The sequence below is a fragment of the Neltuma alba genome, unplaced genomic scaffold (assembly GCF_004799145.2).
Source record: "Neltuma alba isolate B1F8T4 unplaced genomic scaffold, ASM479914v2 tig00013009_pilon, whole genome shotgun sequence".
In the NCBI taxonomy this organism is placed as follows: Eukaryota; Viridiplantae; Streptophyta; class Magnoliopsida; order Fabales; family Fabaceae; genus Neltuma; species Neltuma alba.
The window spans coordinates 38,450-52,860 of record NW_021637358.1 but is presented as its reverse complement, the minus strand read 5'-3'; the positions used below and the strand labels follow the sequence as shown (position 1 = coordinate 52,860).

Below are 14,411 nucleotides of genomic sequence, written 5' to 3'. Positions count from 1 at the left end.
ATAGGAAATCTGTTCTATGTCTCATCTTATCCTGTCTTGGTCCTGATTGAGATGGGACGAGACCGACATCCTGTTTTATTTTTTTTTATTGTAAAAAGTTTTTGTCTTTTGGTTGAGTTATTATAATGGATTTTCATATTTTTTTTCCTTTCTATTTTTTGTTTTTTGGGCTTAGCCTTTTTGAAAGCTTTTTTTTCTTTTTCGGGCTTAGTCATCTTAAACAAAAACCCAAATAAATAATAATTAGTAATATAATAACTCCAAATTCATTTTTTTTATTTCAAACATCATAAGCAACCATAAAAACTCTAGATAAATACTAACTATTCAACTATATATGTGCTAAATATAAATATAAACATTTTGCATTGCATATACCTTAAACATTTTGTGTTTTTAACATTTAATAATTATAATAAGATAAAAAAATTAAAAAAATATATTGCTATTAGGACAAGACGACCCTATCCCGCGTCCCATCCCATCCCAATATAGTCGGGACTGGGACATACCTATTTTGAACACCCCTAATAGGAATGATAGCATGGAGATTTTGGGAAATTTGGGGATTTGTATGGTAATGGGATATTCAAATACATGATGATTGATTAGAGTTATAACCAATTGACTCTAGAATTCTGGGAGATTGAGGGCTAACTTTAATTTAGCTCTAATTAACCCTGTAATCATATATTGACGCGAAGTAATATTGTTTCTTTACATTAATTGTTGAAGGTGCGAAAACGTTAACCCATCAAGTGGTGTTACGTTTAAATCTATCTGTTTCTTTTTTTTTTTTTTTGGGTGATGTCTCTGTTTTTTTAAATATTATTGATCCTCAATTTCATGAACTAATGTGAGGCTGCTGTGTTCATGAATGGCTTAATATGTTGTGTAATGTTGAAAATAACATGTTTCGGATTGAAATGGTGTTTGAATCACATAAAATATCTTTTATATGTATATCTTGATTTGAAACCTTTCAAACATGCTCGTATATAGAGCCATATATAATATAGTGTGAAGGTTTTTGAGCATATCTATAAATAATAGTGTGAAGGTTTTTGAGCATATCTATAAATTATCTCCAGTTCTAATTATAAGATCTGATTGACTAATTTGAAGAGATTAAGGAAGTAAGTTAAATTAGTTATTTGTAATAAATAGGTGTTGTCTTTCTTAAAATATCCTTACTAATCAAGTATATTGACTAAAATTACCATCATTAGAAGGACTATCTTAGGAAAAATACATAAATATGAGAGACAAAGTGAATTAGGGTTTTATATTTAGAACCAAAATAAAACTCAAATAAAGTCTTATATTAAGAACTGAAAATAGTATTATACTACTGCCGGTTTGAAATATAATATCTAATTTATAGTGTAAAATTACATTACAAAATAAACTTTGTATCAAAGACCGGAACTAATATTAAAATTGTATTGGTTACGCTACTTATGAACTTTATTTCTTCAAGTATGCTTGCATGTGAATATTGCAAGACGAGGTGATGCGCTTGCTGTATTAGGTTGGATAGGTTGATTGTTATGGTCATTTATTTCTTGTATTTTTCCATCACGCGATACTGCAGTACGCCATATCACTGTACGCGTTGGATGGCACTCAAAGAGCCCTATTCCTTTTATTTTTTGTTTTTGGTTGGGTTTATAATGAAGTATGGGGCATTGAATACATCCGCTTTGTCTTTAGGTTGATTTGGTACAAAGAAAATGAAAGTAATGAAGAAGGAAAAATTTTAATAAGTTCGATTTAAAAAAATTTAAACAGTAGGGTTAAAAATTTCTAATTAAATGTTATTATTCTTTTATGTTACACCTTCTTTTTATTAAAATTTTAAAATTCCAGTTCTCAAAGTTTTTAAATCAAAGTCATTAAAAATTTTCCATTCCTTCTCTTTCTTCCCCTCTACTCCAATTTTCTGTTACCAAACATAAGGTAAAAGAGAGTCATATACCAATTTCCAATCACGAACTCTATACATCTAGTTAGGTAAATCTCTTGATTTGGAAAACCTTGGCCCAGGCCAATCATGAGGTGATTTCTTATTGGTTTATGTGTGAGTGCTCATGGCTCCAGTGGGATGGACAAGATTGGAAGGGAATGATCAGGTCTTAGCATTATCTTGTATATGTTTGGATTGATATTAGGCAAAATTGACTTCTAATCCAACTGACTTTTGTAACTAAAATTAGAGTAAAAGTCAGTTATGGTATGTTTGGATAGGTGCTTTTAAAAAGTTAGTTGGAAAAGTTAAAAGTTGTTTGGATGAATAGAAAAGTTAGTTCAGTTGTAAAATGACTGAAAATGGCATATACTTTATTGAATAGTAGTGTTTAATATTTTTAATGTGATAATTGTTAAAAAAAATATCTAAAATTATTATGATAAAATAAAAATAGTTTATTTGTGAGATTATAAAATAAAAATATTTGTTACCGGAAAAAATTTAAAAACACATTGTAGATAATTAATTAACTATATATAATGGACAAACATGAACATAAATTAAAATTCATTTAGTCTCTAATTAGAGTAAATGAAATTACATAAGTAATTAGATCGTACTTAATTAAATATATATATATAATGGACAAACAAGAACATAAATTAAATTAAAATTCATTTGGTCTCTAATTAAAGTAAATAAAATCACATAACTAATTAGATCATAAGCTTTGCACAATTTGGCCTCTAATTGAGTCACAAACACGATTCATTTGTGCGGTAGATATTAAACTTGACGAGGATATCTCGCCAGCTGAATGATTATTGTCTTCATCTATTATACTTTCACGCTCAACTTGTATAAAGCGGTCATCAATTGGAGAATTTTGCCTGATAAAATTATGGACAGCCATTGTTGCACAAACTATACAGACCTGTGCTTGAAACTTGAATATGAGCATGCCTCTTGAGATTGCAAACCTATTCTTCCAAACCCCAAAAGTTCTTTCAATAGTGCATCTCAAACTTAAATGATAATAATTGAAGGCCTCATTCTCATTTCTAAATCTTGGCTGACGATTAAAGTCTGGAAGGTGATAGCGCTCACGTCTGTACGAGCCAAGGTATCCCACTTGTGATGAATAACCAGCATCAACCAAATAAAATTTGCCTAGAAAATCATGACTCAATTATGTTGAGGTGAAAATAATGCAATTGAAGCTTAATTTTAAAATAATTGATTTGAAATTTACAGAAACATACCTTCAGGTGGATAAGGGAAATTCATGGATGGAGTTGAAATAGCAGATTGAAAGACACTACCATCATGTGCACTACCTTCCCAGCCCGCCAACACGAATGTGAAGCACATATCCCAATCGCATACGCCCATGACATTTTGACTCAGAAATTCCTTCCTCCCAATATATTTGTCTTGCCTAGCTTGACTAACTTGACATTTTATGTGGGTGCCATCAATTGTGCCAAGTGCATCCTTAAAAAATGAAAAGTATCGTGGACCATTTGCTATTTTTGGGTGGCAATTAGTGGGCCTGATATTTTCTCAAGATAAATTGAGGCAAGCATCCAACACTTTATGAAAATGCCGACTGACAATTTCTCCTGAACGTTGAAACCTTTCTTGAATCATTCTATTACACTGACCATGCACAATTGTATTCAAGAACATGGCAACAGATTCATGGACACCTATGTACTTCAAATTTTGCAACCCATGTTCAACCAATTTAGAACATAATTGATGTAATGTCTCTGTTTCCATTCGAAACATTTCCTTAGACTGTCCTTCATGCCCGTGCAAAAGTTCTTGAACCCATAAATAACATGTTTGTTTGCTAGTTCTGCATGGCTGTTTGCATAGAAAAGGTGTCACATACTAACCCATTAACACACTTAGCTGTGATACTTGTGTTGTGTGTTCATGTAAAGTAGGAAGTAATTGAGACCGTTCGTCATCCCAACCCTCGCCCCAACCCGTCGTTGAATCAGACATAGATTATGTTACTTGTGAATAGTTAAATACCAAATGTGAGTAGCATTTTCACAAAAAAAAAACGGAGAGAAAAGATAAGTGATAAATAGCCATTAAACTGTACATAATAATTATACATAGTCATGAAACACAATATTAAACGTAGTCATAAAGCACACAACATTAAACAAAGTCATTAAACACACAATCATTAAACACATCGTCATGACACACAATAACCAAATACATTAAGATAGATAAACAGAAATCATAATAAGTCACTAGGCACAACTCAATGATTCTTTGGTGCAGCATATGGCGGCAGGGTTGCAGCATATGGCGGCAACCAAGCTACTAATACCTCCCGATTTTCTCTCAAACCAGTATATATGTCCCTTAACGTCTTGTTTGCCAACAGATTACAACAAATGACACAAAGATGAGTGTCGCTAACAATTTCAGGCATACTCAGCAGATCAACGGTGAGCTCAGTAGTGTTATCACTGTTGGAGATTTTGTTTATTGCCTCTGTTGTACTAATTGAAGCCTTCTCGATCGAACTTACTACATCTGCTATTCTTCTTGTTGCTAGCATTTTCTTCTTCTTGTGCTTGTCCAACCCTTCACCTCTCTTCCTCTTCCCTTGACTCCTTGAAGCACTAGGTACAATGGGTGCAGTGTTTGATGTGTTTGCAGTTAAATTGATGCCATCCAAATAGTCCAAAACTCTTGCACGACGTCCAGTGTCGTCTTTACTATCCCCTGAACCTTCTTGCCTGTCTTCTAAACCTTCTTGCCAATCCTTTGTTGGTTGGTAGTCATTTGGCTGATCACCCTTCTGTGGTGCAGGCTTGGTCCAAGATGGTGCCCACATATCATCTCTTGATACCATAGTGTCCTTGAATATAGTTTATAATTCAGTGCGAAACCTTAACCCATGGTGCCTAAACTTTTCATATGCTGAATTTTCCTACAAAGTCAAAAGTAAACCAAAGTTAAATCGATTTTAAAAGTATAATACTACTTATAAATTAACATAAGCTACTTCATACCCATAATTTCCTCTCCCACCACTCATCAGATGCCACCACTGTGTTCCTTTCAGGGTCTCGCCCTATACCGGTCTCCTTAGCAATTAGTTTATTAAATGTCTTCCACTCTTTCCTTAAGTTATCTAACCTACTTTTCAGCTGTTTTTTTTTTTTCATATCCTCTCTCTGTCTTTTCATTGAATTCTTTGTGAATGTTGTCCTAACCTTGTTTTGTAAATTAAGATCCTTGACAAAGTTTACTATAATCTGGTCAACACATATTTTGAGAAACACACCTGTGTTGCTCACATCCCAATGTGCTTTGCCTTTATCGTTACTCATAGTTCTTGTTGAAATTACATATATATCAAACCCACAATTAGTCAAGAATCAAGCAGTATAATCAAGCAGTATAAACCCACAATATATGTAAATCAAATCACCAAAAGTGAATTAATTTAAGCTCTGCCTTACGTTACAAACATGCAGAAAAATAGGAACTTATCGATGTTTGGATTCAAGAACAAGGTTCCGGCTACTACTATAGCAAAAATGTGGTTGCATCTGAATTCAAAGTGGCCTCTCAATCGTACAATTTAAAACTTTGGTTTAAGAAGAAATACTTGCCAATCTAACCATCTAATATGGACACTGCACACAACATTTGTCTGTTAAAATAATATGACCAAGGTGACATCTTTGGACGAATGCGATTTTAATCACTGCCCAATTGAATACGCCAAACTTTGCCTTTCTATTTTTTTTTTCTCCTTTTCATAAGCCAGCTAACCTTAATATTAGAATTTTCAACTTAATCAAAAGCTTAAACAAGCTCGAATTAAGCTATGGGTTTTGACCAGTGATAAGATGGAGATAGCAATCAATATTGGGTAAGTTGAAATTATAGATTCTTAAATCAATAAAAGTTACCTATTGTTTGGTCATTGAACTAGGTACAAGCTAAATATATCCACATATCCTTGATTACCATCTTTGTATTTTTTCCCCCTAAAGTTCAAAACATCGCACACAATTACAGCCACCCATTCTCAATCATGATACATGAACCCATAGCACCAAAAATACTCTTTTTCTTTAACTCAAAAAATCCAACCAAGCAGTAAAGCATAATATCTAACAAAATTAAGGCCAAACTATCATATGATTCGGTCAAAAGAGCATTCACACGTCCATAAATCTTGCACCATAAACCAACACCATACACCATTAATTACAGCCATTCAGTTCACATCCACACATATGCACACAGGGAAGAAATGTTCAGCTTACCACTCACAGCAATGCTATATGAAAGTGGGAATGTTGTTACTAGAACGGACCACACAAATAGGTTTGAAAATCCTACAAAAGCATGAAGAAGGAGTAACAGAGAGGTTTCGATTTCTTAAGGGAGTGCACATACATTGAAGGTGTTAGATCAATTTGATGAATCATTGAGAACTCTAAATAAATTATATTTGTCAGTCAAACAACATCTACAATCAGAGGAGGAAGAAAAAAGGCAAGCCTCCTTCAGCCACTGTGACCATTGACAAGGAGAATAGAGGATTTGAAAGTCGAACAGGGAAGAGAAGAAAAACAACCATGGTACCTTCAGCGGTGGAGGAAGACAGCGGCGATTCTTTGCACAGACACACTGGCAATGGCACGAACAATGACCCAAATCTGTTTTGATGGAAGAAGTAGAGCCGGCAACACCCACGAACAGAGACGCTAGAGAGAGTGACGAATGGAGACGCAGCCGAGACCAATGGACGGAGACACCGGCGAGAGCAACAAATGGAGAGAGTGCCGAGAGTGAGGGAGGTGAACACGGCTGAATGTAGTAGCACGGGTTCTCTGTTTTGATTTGAAGATAGGCTTGAGCTCGGTCTGGTAGAAATGATAGGTGAGAGAAATTAATACTCATTACATGCTTATTTAATGGCATATTACATTTTGAAACGGTGAAAAGCTACTTCCCAGAGCGTTGAAAAATAAATTGCTTTTTTTTTTTTTTCAAAAGTCTAATTCAAAAGCTATCTATCCAAACAACCAATTTACCTTCAGAAAGTCCCCAACTGACTTGTTACATTTTCCGAGGCACGTTTGGATCTTAAAATGGAATTCCAAACATACCCTACATGTCCTTATACATGCATTTTTGGTTTGCCAATCTATTTGTGACCTAAGTCCCGAAAATGGCTTTGTAAATAATTGGGAAAAGATTTGTAAAATGATACGCTTGGTTTTAAAATTAGGTGCTTTTTTAAAATATTGGTGTGATTGTTTGGTTTTAAATTAAGTGCCTTTTAAAAATATTGGTATGATCCTTCAAAAATAGCTTTTTAATCATAATGCATAGAATATAAAGTAATTTTATGAAAAAAAATTGTCTCAATTTACATAAATATATTTATAAGTGCTTATATTAAGTAGTTTTAAATATGTACAAGTCCGCAAGTACCCCATTATTTTGATTTGGTGCCTTGGATATAAGATAGAACCCTTTGGTGCTGGTGCTGCGTAAATTAAGAGCTGGACTCCACTTGAGGTATTGGGCTTTTCAAGTTTTATGACCGGGGAAGTGTTTAGATAGAATCAAAACAATAGTTGGTTTGTTTTTTATCAATAGGGATTACATTTAGCAGAAAGGGTTAATTCTCACAACGTGACGAATTTATGTTTGAGTCCCTGCTGGGAGAGATGTCCACATTTAGTGTCTAACAATACATCGAATAGAATTGTCTGCAATGAAAAGATACCTATACTTTAGCAAAAAAATAACTTTTATAGTATACAAAATAAATACGTGAAAGAGTTTATTTCCATTTATAAAAACCCGAACACCCCCCTTATCTATAAGAGCCATAGGCCCTGTTTGGAGTTTTGGAAACTTGTCATAGGAAATAGAAATGGAAACTAAAGCCAATTTTTTGGTTTGATTGATTTGACAATTGACACATGCTTCTTCTTGTTCTCGGAAACCGTAATTTTTCTCTTTCTTTCCCTGCCGGGAATCAAATGGCACGCTTTAAGCTTGAAGATCACTGATGAGCCACGTCATGGGGGCTAATAAATTAAAACTAAACTAAAATATAACATAGTAGCACTAACTTAAGTTGTCTTACTTATTGAAGCCAAAATTGTCCTAGCAATCTAATTACGCATATCAAATTAACTAAAGAGAAAGTACAAGATGTGTGATGCAAAAGTGCCTTGACTAAAACTTGAACAAAGCTAACTATTGACTATTCTTTATAATATGAGTTTTATGAATCAAGATGGAACGCTATGCGATAAATATTCTTGATAACCAAATTCATTAGCCATCATGATTTCACTTTTAATTCAATTCGAGATCTTTGCTAAGCTAAGGTTTGTGAAGAAACATTCTCCAAACCAAAGTAGGAAAAACCAAGCCATTATTGTTGAGGAAGTGGATTAAGGACCGTGAGTTAGATTGTACTTAACCGGAATCAAGCCAATAATGATTCAAAAGGTATATTTTTAAATATACATTAGTTATTTTAAATGAAAATTAAAATATAGACAAAATGGCATGCTTTCAATCATAATCAGATTTATCAAATTTGTTTATATAAAAAAAATCCAAATAAAAATTATGATTAACTCACATCACTTTTTAATCAATATTACTTACAAAAATCACAATTTCCTAAAATTACATTTGTTTACCACTAATTCAAGGGAGCGCCCAACTATCGTGTTTAATTGTCTAATCAATTATGTCAAATTAAAAAATAATATAATACTTGAGACCAATTAGTCTAAGTGCCTAGTCCCTCCTTTTTTTGCTTCGAGCTGATTTTTCTTAGATCAGACTGACGCATACTAGATTATCGGGTTTTTTTACACATCCTTATAGACGATAATGAATTAGAATGCTTTGTGGGTAAGTTTTGATGGATCGGTTTGATTATTACCATTGTAGGCCATAGATCACATTATAGGTCTTTATGCCTACTCGATGCAGTCTATCTAAAGGAGATTTAAAAAAAAAAATTATGAGAGACTAACAGAGTTGAGTCTAGCTAAAAAAACTAATATTTCACAACGTGGTTAATCAATGTTGAATCCTTGTTAGGAAATGTACCTATATCTAATACCCAATGGTGTCTCAAACTTGTATCTTTTCGTTTGAACCAATCTTATTCAATGATACTAAATATATACACCTTTCAAGATTTGTCATGTTATGAACACTGGTTTGCTTCATTAAACCCCAACTTCTCTTGGTTTTTTTTTTTTTTTTAAATATAATAATCTGATATTCTATGTTCTCACGTCAAATTTATGATAAATACAATTGAAAGTACTTCTAACATATTTCTGTAATATAGAAAATACAAACTCTTTACTCTCCTAACATATATAATGTTGTAGAGCTTAAGAAGACATGAAATAGAGATTGGGTAGGTAAAGGACAAGAGGGTTGGATTCAAGGCTTTAATAGTTTAATGATAGGGTTGTCCTTGGATCTTCGTTAGCTTCTCATCAATAGAATTGAAACGAACGGTGCTTCACATCATTTTCCTGATGCAAAGGCCGATACAAATGGCAAATGGAACTTAGCTGGTACTATCAAATTGTGTTCCTCCCTCACTCTTCACTGTGCAAGATAATTTGCATGCTTTGTAATAATCCAATTAATGATCATTCATAGTAATTCTCAGTGATGTGACTCTCAAAATTTTGTATACCCAACCATCACTGCTCAAGTGTCAAGAACAATAACACTATCCAAGAGGATCACTGCACTGAAAAAAAACAACTCATATGTCATAGTATAGTTTAGATTTAAATTTCTCATAAATAGTAACTATAAGCCAATCTTTGACGCATTCTCATCTCCATTCATTGTTCCTATTCCCTGCAACAAGCGTGACCATTAAACAAGATTATCCCCTCTAACAGCACATAATCCACTAGCGTAGTCCACCATCCATTAAACTAGAATGTTAATGTTAGGCCTGCTATGCTGACATGTCCACCACTATTGCCTAGTGCCTAAATGCCCCCTAACGTTGCTGACGTGTCATGTGAAGGGTAGCCACGTGCACACCCTACATAGGCCAGTTTCAAAGTCAATCAGCATAGGCGCCAAACGTACTGTCAACTGCTAAAACGGCAGTTAGGCACACTGCTTCCATGAACTTGCATATATTTGAACATTAACACTCAGTTCCTGTGTGTGTTTTTCTCTTGTTTGCATCGTTTCCTCCATTAAATTTTTTGAAGAGAAGCGATCAGTATTACTAGTAATTCAATGGGTTTGTGTAGATTTTCCTTGTTTGCATTTTTCTCTGTGGTCGTTGTTCATTTAGGAGCTCATGGGGAAGAAAATGCCGAGCTGGTGAATGATAAAAGTTCTCTGATATCATTCATGAGAGGCATTGTTTCTGACCCAAAGAATGCTCTAGCGAGTTGGAAATCTCCTGATATTCATGTTTGTAATTGGGCCGGCATAAGATGCAACAATGCAAGTGACAGAGTCATTGAGATTGATCTCAATGGAAAATCACTAGGAGGTACAATTTCCCCTGCTATTTCCAACCTCTCTTCCTTGAAAATTCTTGATCTTTCTGAGAATTCCTTTGTGGGTCACATTCCAAAAGAGTTAGGCTTCTTAACTCAACTAGGGCAACTCAGTTTATCTTGGAATTTTCTTGAAGGAGAAATTCCAGCTGAGTTGGGTTCACTTCGTAACTTATACTACCTTGACATGGGAAGCAACCAGCTTGAGGGTGAGATTCCACAATCACTTTTCTGTAATGGGTCTTCCTCATTGAGGTATATAGACCTCTCCAACAATTCCCTAGGGGGACAAATCCCATTGAATAATGAGTGTATGCTTCTAGAGGTTAGGTTCCTCCTGCTCTGGTCTAATAAGCTAGTAGGCCAAATCCCTCTAGCTCTTTCTAACTCCACAGAGCTCAAATGGCTTGATATGGAGTCAAATATGCTGAGTGGAGAGTTGCCACATGAGATTGTAAGTTGGCCTCAACTACAATTCCTTTATTTGTCAGACAATGACTTTGTTAGCCATGATGGCAACACCAACCTTGAACCTTTCTTTGCTTCTTTGAGAAATTTATCTAACCTTCAAGAACTTGAATTAGCAGAAAACAATCTTGGCGGGAAGCTTCCTTCTAACATTGGTGATCTTCCTAAAAGCCTTGTACAGCTTCACCTTGATAACAATCTCATTTGTGGTCCTATTCATCCTCAAATATCCAACCTTGTTAACCTGACTCTACTGAATTTTTCCAGCAATCTACTAAATGGATCTATCCCCCCTAGCCTATGCAAGATGGAGAAGCTTGAGAGAATCTATTTGTCCAATAATTCACTATCTGGTGAGATTCCTTCAGCACTTGGTGGCATTCAACATCTTGGCCTTCTAGACTTGTCAAGAAACAAGTTTTCTGGTTCTATACCAGACAGTTTTGCTAACCTTCCTCAGTTACGAAGGCTTTTGCTGTATGAAAACCAGCTTTCTGGAACAATTCCACCGAGTCTTGGAAAATGCATCAATCTGGAGATTTTGGACCTATCTAAGAACAGAATTTCTGGGGTGATTCCTACAGAAGTTGCCGCCTTGACTAGCTTGAAACTATACTTGAACTTATCAAGCAACAACTTGAATGGCCCTTTACCATTAGAGCTCAGCAAAATGGACATGGTGCTAGCTATTGATTTATCTAACAACAATCTGTCAGGCAGAATCCCACCTCAACTTGAAAGCTGCATAGCTCTAGAATACCTTAACCTTTCTGGTAACTCCTTAGAGGGCCCTCTCCCTTTTTCACTAGGCCAATTGCCTTATATAAAGGCACTTGATGTCTCTTCAAATAGGTTAGCTGGGGCAATACCAGAGTCCCTTCTGTTATCATCTACTCTGAAGAAACTCAATTTCTCCTTCAACAAGTTCTCAGGTAATATATCAAACAAGGGAGCAATTTCATCTCTGACCATAGACTCTTTCCTAGGAAATGATGCTCTATGTGGTTCCATCAAAGGGATGCAAAGCTGCCACAAGAAACACAGCTATCATTTTGTTTTCCTTATAATTCCTGTGTTTCTATTTGCCACTCCCCTCTTGTGCATGTTTGGCTACCGATTGGCACACTGGGTGAAATTTCGAAGGCAACTGGCAATATTTGGAAGAAAAAACTATGATAATGACAAAGAGGAAAGAGAGGAGCTAAAGTATCCAAGCATTTCATACAAACAACTCATTGAGGCCACTGGAGGCTTCAGTGCTTCAAGCTTAATTGGTTCAGGAAGATTTGGGCATGTCTACAAAGGAGTGCTTAGAGATAACACCAGAATAGCAGTGAAGGTGTTAGATAGCACCACAGCAGGTGAATTTTCAGGGAGTTTTAGAAGAGAGTTCCAAATTTTGAAAAGGACTAGGCACAGAAACTTGATAAGGATCATCACGATCTGCAGCAAGCCAGAGTTTAAGGCTCTTGTTCTTCCTCTAATGCCAAATGGCAGCCTTGAGAGGCACCTATATCCAAGCCATGGATTGAGCCACAGGCTGAATTTATTTCAGGTAGTGAGGATATGTAGTGATGTTGCTGAAGGAATGGCCTATTTGCACCATTATTCACCAGTAAGAGTGATCCACTGTGATCTCAAGCCAAGCAATATACTTCTCGATTATGATATGACAGCTTTGGTTACTGATTTTGGAATTTCAAGGCTTGTGAAAGGTGATGAGAGTATGGCCTCATATGATAGCTCGGCATCTTTCAGTTCAACACATGGCTTGTTATGTGGTTCTGTTGGCTATATAGCCCCTGGTATGTGCTGTGAACTTTGATTCTGCAACAGTTTTCTTATGTTCTTGCTAGAATTACTGATGACACTTTTCCTGGAAGTTAGTCAATAGAATTTATAGATAGATGCATTACTAAGACAATAATCAACATTAGGCCACAATCATTTCTTAAAACTTGAGGTGTTTTCTCTGCTGCTCTTCTTTTCTCTGCTAAACGAGAGTATTACTAGGTAAATTCTGTTAAATTGATCTACAGAAGATGGATATGCAGCATGTGCACTTACATAAATACATGCATACATATAAAGTGTTCTAATTTTTGGTAAACTGAAACTTATCCACAAAATTAGTTTGTTTTCTTGTTACTTAAGATTATTATGCCATTTCTTTGCGGCTTGTCCTTTTTGCCCCGCTTGATCATGCTGCGGTTACTTAATCAAACCTTTAAAAGAAAAATCATATGAACTGTGAAATGATAGACAAATTAAAATTCTTAGAAGTCTATTTTACTTGCATCATGAGAGGATGAACCTAACAAATTTGATTTATGGATATACTCGCAATGGTCTTAGAAGACTAAAAGGTTATTCAATGTATAACTGAAAGATGTTTTGAAGAATGATTGTTGAAAACACGTTTATTATTTTAACATCCGTGTCATGATTGTTTAGCAATAACTAAGCAAATCAAGAGTGCTAAACAGTCAATTTTTTTAACAAGGCTAAACAAGTAGTTTTAGTTCACATGGGAATATATTGATTCTACGTTTTTTTTTAGGCAACAATTAATTCCGCATTAAACCCCAAAGGATATACCTTTATGCTGCAAAACTTATTACTATTTCTCTGCTCTTTCATTTGGAAAAACCAGAGTATGGAATGGGAAAAAAGGCGTCAACCCAAGGTGATGTGTACAGTTTTGGAGTATTACTGCTAGAAATAGTGACAGGTAGGCCTCCCACAGATGTTCTTGTCCACGAAGGCTCAAGTTTGCATGAGTGGGTGAAGAGACAGTACCCATACAAGCTAGACAACATTGCTGAGAAGGCATTACAAAGGTTGTCACATTCTGAGCAACGTGACAGCAAAATCTGGCAAGATGTCGTACTGGAACTCATAGAACTGGGACTTCTCTGCACACAGTATAATCCTCTGACAAGGCCAAGCATGTTGGATGCGGCTCAAGAAATGGGCAGATTGAAGGACTTCTTGTGTAGTCCATCATCCTCTTTGCTAATTGATGATGCAGTCAACTCTAAGGTTGATGATTCCTTTTGTAGTGAAGATAATTTACTTGAGAATTAAATAAACGAGTTAATTGTTATGTTTCATCTGTAAATGAAAGATGAGTGAAATAGAGGAAGATAGGTGTGGACTGTTTAGATCTTCTTGTTGCAATGGAGGAACCAGGTGAAGAGTGTAAACATGAAGTGGTAGAGGGAACCCTTCAAGACAATTGGGTCCCACCTACATTTGTTTTTTTCACCCCTTCTTCACTTTTTTATCCATTAATTATTTGACACTTTGATCAACATCAATCAACCAATTGTCTACTTGACTTTTTGAACCACTAATAGTTTTCACCATCATAATAAAATTGATTCAATCAA

At 35.2% G+C, this 14,411-nt stretch overlaps 1 protein-coding gene across 1 annotated transcript; it reads left to right on the top strand.

Annotated features, from left to right (window-relative positions):
- Positions 1-10,253: 10,253 nt before the first annotated feature.
- LOC114733494 (putative leucine-rich repeat receptor-like serine/threonine-protein kinase At2g24130) lies at positions 10,254-14,198 on the top strand. Its single transcript, XM_028920964.1, has 2 exons — positions 10,254-12,824; positions 13,673-14,198. The coding sequence occupies exons 1-2, from the start codon at positions 10,283-10,285 to the stop codon at positions 14,104-14,106; spliced, it is 2,976 nt and encodes a 991-aa protein (XP_028776797.1). The 5' UTR covers positions 10,254-10,282; the 3' UTR covers positions 14,107-14,198.
- The last annotated feature ends 213 nt before the right edge of the window (positions 14,199-14,411 follow it).

What these genes read in the sequence shown, in the direction of transcription:
- LOC114733494 (XM_028920964.1), top strand. Translation starts at nt 10,283, where the DNA reads ATGGGTTTGTGTAGATTTTCCTTGTTTGCATTTTTCTCTGTGGTCGTT. An exon ending in TGTTGGCTATATAGCCCCTG is followed by an intron (nt 12,825 to 13,672) that starts GTATGTGCTGTG and finishes TGGAAAAACCAG; the next exon opens with AGTATGGAATGGGAAAAAAG.